General features: G+C 63.7%; 2 protein-coding genes across 2 annotated transcripts; one reads left to right on the forward strand and one right to left on the reverse strand.

Annotated features, from left to right (window-relative positions):
* The first annotated feature begins 2,230 nt into the window (after positions 1-2,230).
* Positions 2,231-9,808, forward strand: FSTL3 (follistatin like 3). The gene is made up of 5 exons (XM_017834383.1): positions 2,231-2,309; positions 4,212-4,397; positions 7,032-7,247; positions 8,285-8,512; positions 8,603-9,808. The coding sequence occupies exons 1-5, from the start codon at positions 2,252-2,254 to the stop codon at positions 8,653-8,655; spliced, it is 741 nt and encodes a 246-aa protein (XP_017689872.1). The 5' UTR covers positions 2,231-2,251; the 3' UTR covers positions 8,656-9,808.
* A 2,004-nt stretch (positions 9,809-11,812) lies between these two features.
* On the reverse strand, positions 11,813-13,383 carry PRSS57 (protease, serine 57). The gene is made up of 5 exons (XM_017834327.1): positions 13,332-13,383; positions 13,083-13,236; positions 12,753-12,897; positions 12,073-12,333; positions 11,813-11,992 (listed from the first exon to the last, which is right to left on the reverse strand). The coding sequence occupies exons 1-5, from the start codon at positions 13,381-13,383 to the stop codon at positions 11,813-11,815; spliced, it is 792 nt and encodes a 263-aa protein (XP_017689816.1).
* Between the last annotated feature and the right edge of the window lie 762 nt (positions 13,384-14,145).

The raw sequence follows: 14,145 nt of genomic DNA on the forward strand, positions 1-14,145 counted from the left end.
GGTTGGTGGAATTTTGCTCCCAGCTTTGCTTGAGAATCAGCCTTGCCCCCCCCCCACGCCGCAGCATCACTGCAGGCAAGTCACTTTGGCCACAACCAGGAGAAGGGCAAGCGGAGCCCCCAGCATGGTTTTCCTGGGAGCAGGGTGACCTCAGCAGGGCTCTGAGCCCCCTTTAGCTCAGGGACCCACTTACTTTCTGGCCTCCAGGCTCCTCCTGCCTCAAATCAGGAGCCTGGCTGCTCCCTGACAGAGGCAACAACTCCTGCTGCTCCAAGCGAGGTCCGACCCCTTCCCTGCCAGAGCCAGTGGTTGTGCAACCCCACTCTGAGCCAGGGAAAATCCCTTCCTGGCCTTTTCGAGCTCCTCTCGCATCCTGGAGCATGTGAGTGAGTGCATCACCACCCGCTCGCTCACGGACATCCCACTTGGAGGTTTGGCTTCCCAGTCCTCGGCCCTTACATGGGCAATCACTCCGAGGCGGCCGAGGGAGCCGGGTCACGCCAGCCGGGCCAGGGCCGGGAGCAGCGCCGGGGCCGGGAGCACACCAGGAGCCCGTGCGGGGGCTGCCAGCTCCGTCCTTCCCCCAGGACACCCCCGCTGTCCTGTGCGGGGCTGTCCTGGCCCCACCACACGCTGTGGGGAGGTGCCGGGTGCTGCAGGACACAGGGCTCCTGCACCTGCAGATGGCACCAATGCCACCTGGGGTAAACCCATCCCTCCCCATTCCACACCCCTCCCTGGGGATGCGAGGGACTGTATGGGGAAAAGGAGGGGAAGATCTACCTTGGTGAGAGACGGCTCACTGGCCAGAGGGGCAGAGAGAGGGATGGAGATTGTGCTGGTGCCAGTGGACATACTGCTCTGCCCGTGCTGGCAGCTGGCAGTGCACCCGCTATCCCTGCTGTGGGACCCGGGCTGCTCCATGTCCCACCAGACCAAAGCTGCGTCCAGCCCCATCCCGCGCCAAAGCAAGCTGCTTGTGCTGTGCTGGCACCACTCAGAGCCAGGAGGCTGCTGCTGGGCCAGAGGGGTGGTGCAGGGTCCCCGGGGCCCTGTGGTCTGGGCCCCTCTCCGAAAGAGCCCAGCTCAGCCCTGCTGAAAACATGACCTCAGCTGAGGCCAGTGCACGGGGTGAAACGTTCCTCAGCTGCACGGCCGCGAGCTGGACACGGCACTCAGGGCTGAGAGGGCCCTGGGCTGTGGCAAAGAGCCCTGTGTCCCCAACGCCCTACCTGGGGAGCTGGGTGACAGCTGGGGGCCCTGGTGCACCCCGACCCCCCTTCAAACAGGTGGGCAATCTCTTTGTGGTGGCACTGAGCAAGAAGCAAGGCCAGGCAATGCCAGAGAGCCCAGCCTGCCTTGTCCGGGGCTCCCCACTGTGCTCCCCAGTCCTGTCAGGAGCTGCACAAAATCTGGGAGCCCCTGAAAAACTGGCAGTATTGGCCCAGGTCCCAGTTCCCCAGCATGAGCCAGGCCATGCAGGGTCCAGCATGCGTTTGGGAGCCAGGAGATGCAGTGCTAGTGCTAGTGGGGACAGCTGGGGAGAATGGGGCCAGCACGTGCCATGGGAGTATGACCCCACCAGCTCTCCTCCTTCCCCTCCTTGTCTGGCAGGGCTTGAGTTGGTGCCTCAGTTTCCCTTCGGCTCGTTGGGGGTGATGCTGGGTACCAGCCGAGCTGCGGGAGTGTTTGGGGAGCAGAGATGAAAGGAGCCACATGAGACAGCCCTCACCCTACCCCTGCTGCCAGCCGGGCTGCTCCGCGAGGAGGAGGAGGGCGGGAGGAGGCAGACGCGGGTTCATGCGAGGATGGGTGTGGAAGGCGCAGCCGTGCGGGCGGCACAGGGTCGGGCAGAGAAGTGTTCTGGGGTTCCCCACGCCTCAGGGTCTGCCCAGACACTGCTCTGCTCCGCTGCACACCGAGCACGGGGGCACCCCCAAACCTTCCCCGTCCCATCTCAGTCCGGGGCTGCCGGTCCCTGTCCGCTCCGGGGGAAACACGGACACGACTCCCCACCGCCCACTCGGTGACGATCAGACCCTCGCTGCCATCCCCGCGCCCCCGCACTCACCCCCCTCGCTGCCCCCCGACTCCACCGCCGCTGCCCCCGCCCCGGCCCCCCCGCGCCGCCCCGCCCGGTGATTCACGCCTCCCCGCCGCTTTATAGCTCCGCCGGCCTCGCCGCCGCCTCACAGCAACAGGTCACCGGAGCGCCCCGGCCCGTCCCGGCCCGTCCCCGCCCGGCCCGGCCATGCCGCTGCGGCTGGCGCTCTGCCTGCTGGCGCTCTGCAGCCCCGCCGCCGCGCACGGTAAGAGCCGCGGGGTCCCGGTTCCGGCGGGGGTCCCGGCGCAGTCCGCCCGCTCGGTATCGCCGCTCGCCGCCGGCAGGTGCTCGGGGCGGGGGCGGCCCGGCCCGGGGTCGCGGCGCCGTTCGGGCACCGCTGTCCCGTCCCGCCGGGCAGATGCCGAGCTCTCGGCGGCACAAACCCGCTTTAAGGGGCGGAGCGGCGGCTGCCCGGTGCCCGGCGGTGCCGCTCGGGTGTCCCGGTCCCTGCCGTCCCTCCGTCGGTCGCGGGGTTGCGCGGCGGGAGCGAACGCCGGGGGTCCCGCCCGACCCCGCTGCCGCGTCCCGGATCGCGGCGGTGCCGCTGCCCGACCTCGGCATCCCGCACCCCGCGTGCCCCGGGAGTCCCCGGTCCCGGAGGCGGCAGAGCCGGCTCGGGGCTGCGTGGCCCCCGGTGGGACGGGCCGGGAGCGGGGCCGGTCCGTGACCGGGGTGTGGAGTTCGTAGCTCGGAGCCTCCCGGTTCCGCGGCCGGTGCTAGCGGCTTTCGCCGTGCTTGGGCGGTGTCGGGGCTGTGGGGGAGGACGTCCCGAGACCCCGGGTCGGGGCTCCATCAGCCCTTCCCAGCGGCGCGGAGCCGTGCGGTGGTGCTGGTGTCGCCTCTCCCGCATCGGAGCGAGAGTTTCCATCTTCCCTTCGCACGACGCCGAGTGTTCCGTGGGGAGTGGGGGCCGTGCGGTGTTGTAACGGGAAATTGGGCTTGGAAGAGCAATTGAACAAATCCGTGGAGGATAACCCCCCGATGGCAGCCGCGTGCTGGCGCGGCTGGTGCTGCCCGAGGCGTCCAGGCGCTGGTTTCCGCAGCCCGAGGATTTGCTCCATCCACGACTGCCCCGCGGATGCAGCCGGGCTGGGAGCCCCATGTGCTTGTGGCTGAACCAAAATCATATGCGAGGGAGGAAAAGAGGGGGTACAGGGTCTGGGCGGGCTCCACTTTGGGGCAGGGTGAATCCCCGACTTGGAGGGGAGCGACTCCCCCCTGGCAGCACAGGACACGTCCCCGCCCCCATCTCTCCCTCCCATCTTTTGCCGTTTAACAAACCTCAAGCGCAGCTAATGAGAGCACGAACCCAAATAAGCGTCACAAGAGGCTGGTTTGCAGAGGCGGAAATTGCAAAGAAATCACTCACAAAAAAGAAAAAAAAAATCTAACTGATTCGCTGGTGGGTCACAGAACAAACAGGCTTTTGAGTCAGAGCGATCCGGTGCCGCGGGGCTGGCCCAGACCCAAGGGCTGGGGCAAGTGCCCCACGCTCCAGCCACTGGCTCAGACGCTCCTTGCAGGGGCCGTGTGTGTGTCAAGCCCCCGTGATGGTTTCATTCCTCCATGGGGCCACTGGCACACACCGGGGGATCCAGAGCATGGTTGTCCACTGGCCCTGCTCTGTCTGCCCCCCTCCAAGCTGGGGCCCCCTCTCTCTGGGACTGGGCAGGAGCTGGGCAGAGATGGAGGCAGGGAGGGCAGGGCAGGGAGGAGGTAAGCTGCAAGCCCCAGTAAGATGCCCTGGCCTGCTGGCTGGGCATCTCCCAGAGCATTGCTGGGAGTGCTGGGATAACTAGTGCATCCCTGTGGTCCCAGTGCTGGTTTTGAACCTGTTGGTGGAAGAGCCAACAGGCGTTGGCATGGCTATGAGGGCATGGAGCTGCCGTGCCAGGGACCCATAGGGATGCCTGCTCTGGGACAGCTCTTGTGCCATATGAGTGATGGGAGCCAGAACAGAGTGTCTCTGGGTTCCCCAGCTCATCCCAGGCATTGGAGTGATCTCTGTGCCTCTTGCCCAAGGTGGTCCAGCCACAGCTGGCATCTTGCTGCCCTTCGTGGGAGTCCCAGCACAGCAGGGATCCCTTACCCTCTGCCCTCTCCACAGGTGGTATCTGCTGGTTGCAGCAGGGGAAGGAGGCCAAGTGCACCATGATCCTGAAGACGGGTGTGACATGGGAGGAATGCTGTGCCAATGGCAATGTGGACGTGGCCTGGTCTAACTACACCTACCCAGGCAACAAGATCAGCCTGTTGGGCTTCCTGGGGCTGGTGACATGCCACCCCTGCAAAGGTGAGCGGGCCAGGGGGTGAGGGGATGCTGTGGGGCTGAGCTCTGCCCATGGGGGATGCTCAGAGCCTGCAGCTCTGGGTGATGCAGCAGTGATGGGGCTGGGCTGCCCCTCACCAGACAGGGTTCTTCTGGGCAGTCTGGGACAGCACAGGGACCCCAGGGACTGCTGACCCCATGCTCCTGCTGCTGCAGCTCCTGGACAGATGCTGCTGTGGGTCAGAGCTGGCGGGACAGCCTGCATCCCCTGGCTGCTCTCATTTTGTGTGTATTTTAGTTCTCTCCCAGCGGAGTAGGACGCGTGACCCGGGTCTTGGCCGGGCAGCCGAGTGCAGGGAGCGGAGCTGGGGCTGCCTGTTCCCAAGTTAACCTCGCTGCACTGGGGCCCCCTGCCCCTGCCCTCACCACGGCTGCTCAGGGGAAACTTTGTCAGGTTTTTCTAAGGCAAAAAGATCTATTTCTTCCCCTCCGCTCCCCCTCGCTCCTCCCAGCGTGTGTGTGAAATGGCTTTATGTAACGGGCAGTTCCAGAAGTGGAAACTCTCCAGCTGTGAGTTCCAGCCCCACCAGATGTTTTGGCGTGTGCCAGAGGCGCGGATCCCCCAGCACTTGTGTGGCTGTGTGAGAACACGCTCGAGGACCTGCTGCCCGCAGGAGACAGGAGCAGGGATTTGGGAGGTCATGTTGTTATTTGCTTAAAGGGGGAAAAAGGTTCTTAACAAAACTGCTTCCTCTAGTTCCCTGCACTCCTCGGGCCCATCCTGGTGCAGCTTGGGGTTGCACCCCGTGCCAGCCAAAAGCTGAGTGAGATCCTGGCCCTGGCCCCATCCCTGCTTGGCGGAGCTGGGAGCACCGGGACCCTCTCCATGGGCTCCCCCATGCCTGGGGCAGAGTCCAGTGGGAACAGGCAGCCCTTGACCAGGAGTCTGGCCTCCCCTCTGCAGAGACTGGGAGGCATGGGGGCTGCCAGTGGCCACAGACCACAGTGTGGGCTGAGGCTCCTGGGGTTTACTGGGGTCTGGGAGCAGGGCCTTTAAGGAAACTGCTGGAGAGCCCAGCCAGCACTTGCACCACAACCCCCACACCATCAGCCAGCCCCTGCCTGTCCCGTCCAGATGGAGCTGGTGCTGCTCCTCACCAGGCTCCAGAGGTTTTGGAAGAGGGTGGATAAGAGGAGCTGTGCTCCCACTTGCTGGGCTTGCAGGGCTGGAAGAGGTTACTCTGGGATAAAGTGGGCTGCAGCCGGGCGGCCAAGCCCCACGGGGAGGTGCTGGCCAGGCCCCGGGGGCTCTGCAATGGGTCTCTGGGAGGGAAGTGAAATTCCTGGCTCCAGCTGCTGGGGACACGGTGTCCCCCCCAAGGACCCAGTGCAGCGGGGGAGCCAGGCTATGGGGTCAGGGTCACGGGCAGATTCTCCAACCACTCCCTCCCTTGCTGGGACTGTCTGGACAATCGGACTCTGCTCTGCTGCAGCATCTCAGAGCGGAGGGTGATGAGGGTCCTGTTTCCTCTAGCAGCCCTGGGACACAGAGCTGTAACCCTCTGTCATGGGGTCCCCATGTCCCAGGCTCTCCTTCCCTGGGACAAACCCCAGCTGTGGAAATCAGGGAGCAATCCGGGAAATTGTTTCCCACCAGGGAATTTCCCCCAGGGACTGCTGGGCCAAGCAGACAGGGAATTTCCCCTTCCTCCTTCTCCTCCTCCTCCTCGCTGTCTCCCAAGGTGGCCCATCTCCCACAGGGAAATCCCCCTCTGTGCCTCCCAAAGCTCCAAGCACACACCCTGTCCCCAGGGATCCTTCCTGCTGGGGGAGAATCCCTGTTCTGGGAAGCTTTTTGGTCTTGCCCAAAAAGACCCTTGTCCTGGGGAGCTCAGGGGCCAGTCCCTCTGGGGTGGGTGCTTTGTGTGCTTTGGGAGGCAGAGGGGGTCCAGCTGCCCCAGACAGAACCCCTGTCCCTGCCGCTGACCCCCCTGCAGAGGGACCAGTGTCTGGGCCCCTGGACACCAGGATGGGCCCCTGCTCAGTGGCCCCTCTCCGTCCCTGCCGGCGTGGGCATGGCCCCGGGGCACTGGCAGGACCCCCTGAACCCCGGCCCCCGTGCTGGCCGGGAGGTGACCCGGGGGGACAAAGCATCTGCCTGTCTGGGGACCGGCGCTGGCTGCTGCCTCCCGCTCTTGTGTTCCAGTCACAGAGCGAGACAGGGCCAGGCATTGTCTGCTGGGAGCGGCATTCCCAATCGCCCAGACAACTCGCGAAGCCCAGCTCTTTCTGGAGGAACTGGGGCCTTGTGGAGATAGATTTTTCCATTGCACAAGAGAAAGAAATGACTCCTTCCAAAGAATAAATAGATGGGAAGGAGTGAGCTGGTGCTGAGTGGAGCCGGGGCTCCGGCTGGGGTGAGCGCTGGATGATTGTGCAGAGCCACAGCCAACGACCTGCTCCTTGGCGGGGCTGAGCAGATCCAGATGCTGCCGGGGCAGCTCAGTGTCAGCACGTGCGCTGTGGCCCGGGGGCATTCGGGACTGAGAGGGCCAGCACTGGCCCTTGGTGTCACACGGGGGCTGGGCAGGACGGGCCCTTCCCTGGGGGGGGGCAGCCGGTGCCGTGTCCTCACGTGCTGCTGCTCTGTGTCCCCAGAGAGCTGTGAGGGGGTGGTGTGCGGCCCCGACAAGGTCTGCAAGATGAAACACGGGCGTCCCCAGTGTGCCTGTGCCCCAGACTGCTCCAGCCTGCCCCGCAAGCTGCAGGTCTGCGGTTCTGATGGCTACACCTACCGGGACGAGTGTGACCTGCTGACGGCCAAGTGCAGAGACCACCCCGACCTCGAAGTGATGTACCAGGGCAAATGCAAAAGTAGGTGCAGCTGAGCCCCCACCCCACTGTGTCCCATTCCTATTCTGTCCCTGTCCTATCCCCATCCCCTGTGGTCCAGGGAGGGAAGGTCCATCCCAGTGCAGGGTCTCGCCTGCAGGACACAGGTCTTGGTGCCCATTAAGGGGACATTGTAGGCTGTTGGTGCGCCAGGGTTTGGCCTCACTTTGGACTGAGCAGTAACAGTCCCTAAAATGTCATTTACAAACGTCAAGCCCCTTTTTTTCCTCTTTTGTAAAGGGCGCAGTGATCTTCCTGGCTCTGCCAAGAGCTGTCAGAAGGATTATGGTTATTTTTCCAGCCCTGCTCTCTGGAAGGCTTTGTCTGTCAAACTCTGGGCTGAGCAGGGAAATGTGGGGCAAGAAATGGGAGTTTGAGAGCTGCAGATGCCAAATCTTCCAATCCAGCAGGGAAAGAAAGAGAGGAAGGTGGAGGGATGATGGGGGTGCACGAGCCCCCTGCGCCACCACCCCCCGGCAGAGCCCTTTGCAGGGCCTGATCCTGCTGCACAGGCTCCCTCCACGCCCATGCGCCCTTGCTGCAGCACTGGGCTGGGTCCAGGGTGACCCTGCCCTTCCCTCTTGCCGGGGCCAGCACGGCGGCTGCCAGCCTGGCTGCAGCAGCTGCTGCTTCCCTGCCAAGGCACCTGCGTGCGGCCGCTGGCCCGGCCGGGTCCCCCCGCGCCAAACGGGCTCAGCCCCGTGCTCGCTCCGCCGCTGCAGCTGCACCTCAGCTCCTCCCGTGCGGCGCAGCTCTGGCTGGGGCTGAGCCCGAGGGCCTGGGGCCACGTGCTCCCTTCACGCTCGGGATGTCAAGCCCTGCCAGCTCCTGCCCTTGGGAGCATCATCGGTGGGGGAGATTGGGACCATTCGGCCCTTGGCTCCTCTCTGTCCCCCAGTAGCAAAGGTTGGGAGGTGGCCGGGTTTCCTTGGGATGATGTCCACCATCCACCTGAGTTGGAGGAGCCGCGGGAGGGGGTGCCCTTCCCCGGGTCACCCCAGCCCCGTGCTTCCCTGCAGAGTCCTGCTCCAGCGTGGTGTGCCCTGGCACCCACACCTGCGTGGTGGACCAGACGGGCAGCGCCCACTGCGTGATGTGCCGGACGGCTCCCTGCCCTGAGCCCACCAGCCTGGACCACGCCCTCTGCGGCAACAACAATGTCACCTACCCCTCAGCGTGCCACCTGCGGCGGGCCACCTGCCACCGCGGCCGCTCCATCGGCGTGCGCCACTACGGGAGCTGCTCAGGTGAGCAGGGCAGGGCGGGGGGCAGCAGGCACGGACCCCCAGGGCCTGGTCACCCCTCACACCCTCCTTACCACTTCTCTCTGTTTTCAGCTGCAGCCAAATTCTCCGCAGAGACGGACAGCGTGGAAGAGAACTATGTGTGAATCCTCCCTCGGCCGAGCTGGAGCCGGGAGACAGGGGCATTATGTGTATATTGTACAAACCATATACCTGATATTTATTAAGATAAAAAGATCCTTATTTATCCCTGTGTATGTTATGCAGTCGCAGGGGGCTCAGTTCCCATCCTGCCAGCCGGGGAGCAGGGGTGGGGGCTCACGGCCAGAGAGATGTTGAGCTGCCCTGGGATGCTCCGGTGCCCACCCAGTGCCCGGCAGAGCTCTCCACTGGCCAGTGCCCTTCCTTGCTGCTGGCGCGGTGTGGAGGGGTGTCCGTGGGCCCCCCTTACGTGTCCTTGGCCGGCAGCCCTGGGCCTATTTATTTTTGGATTAATTCTCAGTACTCTGCTGACGTTTCTGGCTGGGACCTCGAGGTCTAGAGGGAATCTGTGCTTTTGCCTTCCCTGAGGGGCTCAGCCCCAGCTGCCAGCAGCAGGAAAGGCAGTGCATGCTGCATCAGATTGGAGAGAGATAGATATATATTTTTATATATATTAAAAAAAATATATGTATGTTATTGTCTCCTAAACTTTCAGCATGTGTGTGTTCAAATGGATTTCAGTTTAGGTCTTCCCAGGCCCATTCAGACCAGGCTCCCACCGTCTTCGGAGGTGATGCCAGTGCCCAGAGAGTTGATGCAGTGGCAGCCCCATCTGAGGGGCATGACCATTCTCCCTGGCCCACTGAGCCCCCACCCAGAGCCCATCACCCAGGGCAGCTGCCCCCAGCCCTTCTTATCCCTCTTTGCCAGAACAGCTTCAGATGGAGCCCAGGCTGCAGGGAGAGATGGCCCTGCCCGCCCCCCCAAGGACCCCCACACTGCAGCTATGGGGCCCTGTACCCCCTGCTCTGCCCACACCTGTATTTATTTTTATTCCTTTTCTCATTTCTTCTGTTGTCACCTGTGTAAATACCAGCTCAGCTCTGACACCAAAAAGCTCTTGACTTTATATAAATATCATTTTTATATATATATTATATGTAAAAATACCTTATCTTCTATTTTTGTATGATTGGATTCTGACCCTCAAGGCAGATGCTTTGGGAACACCCACATTCCCTATTCTGTATTGTTGGGGCATTTTATGGCTGCGTTAGATTATGTTGGATTATAATTATAAACCAGATTAAACGGTGCTGTGGGTCTGGTTTTGTCGGGCAGGCTCTGGGGCCGCAGGAGGTGTTGTTGTCCCTGGGGCTGTGCCCCCGTGCCGGGGTCTGGGATGTGGGGAGCCCCCAGCAGTGGTGAGGAGCCGCATCCCATCTGCTCCGCTTGGCGCTCGGGTTTTCCGGCCCGGCCAAGGCTGCTCAGCGCAGCGGGAGGGAAGGGGAGAGCAGGGAAGAGCAAGATAAATCTGTTCCCAATCTCGGGCTGTGCCATGAGGGTTTGGTATTTCACAAAACAATTCCTGCCGGTAATTGGGTCCCGATGTGGGATGGTTCCCGGGCGGCAGCCTGTGGCTTGACGTGCTGAGCTCCACAGGAACTGCTGCTGGATCTCCCTCAGCTGCATCCCCTGTGCTGGGGGCCAGCGTGGCACAGCCCCCCAACCCCCCGCCGAGCCCCTCAGAACCATGCCCAGCCCAGGAGTGCATTGCAGAGAATCACAGAATCATTTAGGTCGGAAAAGACCGCTCAGATAACCCAGGATGGTCGTGGGACTTTCTCCTGCAGCCTCTCCCTGCCTGCCCAGCTCAGCGATGTCCCCCCGCTCTTGGGGATGGGTGTACGGGAGTTCCCAAAACGCTGCCCACGCCCTTCTGGGTGCCAGCACTGCTGCACACGGTGGTGTGTGGCGCCAGCACTGCTGCACACGGTGGTGTGTGGCCTGGGTTCCTCCACGGCCTGCCCGCAGCGCTTCCTGCCCACGGCAGCTCCCCGTCCCGCCTGTCCCGCCGCAGGGTTTGGCCCCGGGAGCGGCTGGTGCGTGGCCCCGTGCCGAGCCCGCGGGCACGGGCTGCGGCAGCAACAGCGGCTCCTGTGATGAGCGGGAGATTTCAGCCTCCAAAACATGGCTGTGAGTCAGGAGCCACCTTCCCACCAGTTTTTGGGTGGTCTGGGACAAGCTGGGACAGGCGCCGGCTCTCCAGGCTCCCTGGCAGTGTGCGGAAGCCCCGGGGCTGGCAGCCCTGTCCCGGCATTCCAGGGGATCTCTGCCCCACACTGCCTCTGCCAGCACCCCCCTGGGATTTGGGGCTTCCTTGGATGCTGGCAGCCTGGCAGGGGTCTGTCCTCTACTGGGTGTCCCCAGGGCCACTGGTGACCGCAGCTTGTGTCCCCTGACCCTGTGCAAGGCCCTGCAGCAGCCACAGGGTGCCAGCAATTTGCAGATAAAACAAACAGCCAGAAGCAGGGAATGTCTGAGTCTGTTCTCCAAGACGACGCCGGGCAGAGCCACACGTGTCTCAGCTGAGGCCCAGCAGCAGCTCAGCACATGTCCCCTGGCCACTGTGGGCACCCAGCTGCCACGGGGTGAGCGCCCGTCTGCGGGTGGGGAGGTGGGTGAGGCTCCCGACGGATCCCTGTGGGCTCCGCCAGTGCAGCTGGGAGCCCGCCTGACCCCGGGGGGTGTCTGTGGTTCCCCTGTTTGGGGGGTCCTGTAGAGCAGCAGGAAGGGTGTGGTGTGGGATGGGATGGAACAAGATGAGGCGGGATGGGATGAGATGGGATGGAACGGGATGGGATGGGATGGGATGGGATGGGGAGCCCCACCCCTGACAGGAAGGCAGCTGGGGTGGCAGCACCTGGCTGCAGATCCTGGCTCCTCTGGGGCAGGGCCTGGTCCTGAGTGGGGGCCACATTCCCCTTCTTCCTCCTGCACCCCCTGCTCCATCTGCCCACACCCAGGACAAGTCGGGGGGACCAGAGCACAGAGGGAAGCAGTGGGATGGGGGTTTATTGAAGAAGGAAAATGTTGCTGCCACAAGAGGCTGCGTGAGGTGCTCGGGCTTCTGCTACAGCCTGAGGAGGACGTGACACCCCTCACCAATGGGCAGAGTCCTGGGTCAAGGAACCCTGAGCATCAGCTCCCAACCCCCACCAGAGCTGGAGGATGTGGGAGTTCTGGCCCTTTTCTCCCCTCTTGGGAGACATCTCAGCCCCTCTCCCCACAGCCCGCCCCCAGGACCCCCTCCCAGCCACGTTAGGGCTTCGGCCTCCCCTTCCGTTGGCGGGGCCCTCGCACGGTGCGATGCACCCAGCCAATGTAGTTGGAGATCTTGGTGTAGATGTCGGGGAACCGGCGGTCCCCACATCTCTTCCCAGAGAATGAGACGATGCCGTAAACCTTTTTCTTGAAGATCAGGGGTCCCCCAGAGTCACCCTGCAAAATGAGGAGGTTGGAGGGAGACTAGTGGGTCTCCCAGTGGGGGCAGTGGGGCCCGGGGCCGGGGGTGCACTCACGGTGCAGACGCCCTGCAGGGTGGCGTTGGGGCTGGCCCCGCACAGCATGTTGGCCGAGACCTTGCCCCTCCACAGCGTCCGGCAGAGGCTCCGCTTGACGACGGTGGTGTTGGTCTCCATCAGCTCAGCGGGCTGGTTGCCATAGTTGGAGGTGTCCCCCCAGCCCACCACGCAGCAGACGGTGCCGGGCTTCAGGTCGATGTGTGGCGAAGGCAGACGGATCCGCTTCACGTACTCGTTCAGTGTGGCCGACCTGTTCAGCTGGGTGGGTGGACGGGGCACGGACGGCTTTGCTGCCGGGCAGAGCCCTCCAGCTATTCCTGCCTGGGACCCTCTCCACCCCATAGCCTGCCTGCCCCAGCTGACCCATCCTGCTGATCCCCCCCAGCCCTGCCCTTCCCTCTTCAGAGGCTGGGCCCCCCTGCCAGTCCTTCTGCACTGGTCCCAGTCTGCTCTAGAGACTGGCTGCTTGGGAGTCACTGACCCGGACAGTCAGAGTGTCCTTGGTGCCTCCATCGCACCCACGGCGCGGTCTGTCTTCTCCGGAGAAGCACTGACATCTAGTGTCGGCTCGGCCCCGCGTGGGGCACCCCACCTCCCTCCCGTGTCCCGGGCCATGGGGCACTCCCCTGCCTGGCCGCTGGGTGCCCAGTGGCGGGACAGTGGCACGCCAGACTCACCCGGAGCAGGCGGATGTCGTTGTCCACCGCGCGGGGGTTGTAGCGCGGGTGGGCGATGGACTCAACCACGCTGAAGACCTGCTGGGACGCCTCGGGCTCCTCCAGCCGGTGGGCGCCCAGCACCACACGCACCGAGGGGCTGCTCCTGCAGCCAGGGGGGGCCTGAGCAGGTGCTGCCGAGGCTGGAGGCCATCGGGGAGGGGGGGATGGCCAGGGGGGGCTCGAGGGGGAGCACAGGTGGGAGGGGGCAGCTCCAGGACTGTGTAACCCCCTGGGACAGGGGGATCAGTTAGAAGGGGTCACACGATGTTCAGGGGTGACAGGGCTCACCTGGGAATGAGGCAGTGGGCAGCTGTCATCACCCACTTGGGCCACACAAGAAAGCCCCCGCAGACGTGCTCCCCGTCCATCTGGATGGAGGCGATGAAGGGCCGGGAGTGGGGCACTGCTGCCTTTCCCCCGATGATCCGGCTCCCCTGGGTGCCTGCTGGGTGCAGGTGATCATTGGCCTCCTCCGTGCCACAGGGGCTCCATCTCCCACCCTGGGGACCTGTACCATGGCCCCAGCTCTCCCATTACCTGCTGGGAGCAGGATGGAACCTCCCAGGCTGAGGATGAAGAGCCCAGCCATGATCATGGCAGTGCAGAGCAGGCCACTGTCACAACTGCTGGGGCTGCTCGGGGTGGGGGTGCTTAAATCCCTCCGGGGGCTGAGCCTCGGGGTGCCAGCGGGTATCTCCCTCCTGCTTCCTCTTTCTGGGTGTTACTGCTTTGTGCAATTCAGGGGGTGGGGGGCCCTGGCACTGCCATGCAGCTTCCCCCAGAGTGGGAGAAGGAGAGCAGAGCAGCTTCCCAGTCCTGACTCCTCTTGTGCCTTGAGCTAACAGGGATGAAACCTCTCTCTTGCCAGGGAGGTGGGAGCAGCAGGACCCCAAGGACACCTCCCAGGACATGGCAGCATCCCTGCCATGGGGCTGCTGTGGGTCACACAGGGACTGTGTTGTGCTCCCACCCAACGTCTCTTTCGGCTTCTCCAGAGCCCTGCTGGCTCTGGGATGATGTTGTGGGCAGAGGGGCAGTTTCTTCCCCCTGTTCTGCATTGCCTTGGAATGCAAAAAGGGGTGCAGGGGACGTGAGATACCAGGCTGGGGGTGCATGCTGACACTCGCTGCAGAGCCAGGCTTGCTCCAGGGCCAGGTGCAAAGCTCTCCCCCAGCAGTGGGCAGATTTCCCAACGGAGGGTGGCTCGGGGCCTCCTGTGGCAGTTTGCCCATGGCGGCCGTTGGGTTGGGAAATGGGGGAGCAGAAAGGGGGGAGCAAAGAGGCGGCGGTGCCTGGGGTGGGGCAGGATTGAGGGGCTGCATTCACAGGAGGGGGTTGAACATTCACAGGG

This window comes from Lepidothrix coronata, unplaced genomic scaffold (genome assembly GCF_001604755.1).
Source record: "Lepidothrix coronata isolate B3197 unplaced genomic scaffold, Lepidothrix_coronata-1.0 Scaffold233, whole genome shotgun sequence".
Lineage (NCBI taxonomy): Eukaryota > Metazoa > Chordata > Aves > Passeriformes > Pipridae > Lepidothrix > Lepidothrix coronata.

Bases quoted from the DNA above. Each gene is read 5' to 3' on its own strand.
- FSTL3 (XM_017834383.1), top strand. From the start codon at position 2,252: ATGCCGCTGCGGCTGGCGCTCTGCCTGCTGGCGCTCTGCAGCCCCGCC. The intron at 7,248-8,284 runs GTAGGTGCAGCT...GCTTCCCTGCAG, and splicing joins GTACCAGGGCAAATGCAAAA to AGTCCTGCTCCAGCGTGGTG. The intron at 8,513-8,602 runs GTGAGCAGGGCA...CTCTGTTTTCAG, and splicing joins CCACTACGGGAGCTGCTCAG to CTGCAGCCAAATTCTCCGCA.
- PRSS57 (XM_017834327.1), bottom strand. From the start codon at position 13,383: ATGGCTGGGCTCTTCATCCTCAGCCTGGGAGGTTCCATCCTGCTCCCA. The intron at 12,898-13,082 runs GTGAGCCCTGTC...CCCTGGCTGCAG, and splicing joins GCCCACTGCCTCATTCCCAG to GAGCAGCCCCTCGGTGCGTG. The intron at 12,334-12,752 runs GTGAGTCTGGCG...CCACCCACCCAG, and splicing joins ACGACATCCGCCTGCTCCGG to CTGAACAGGTCGGCCACACT.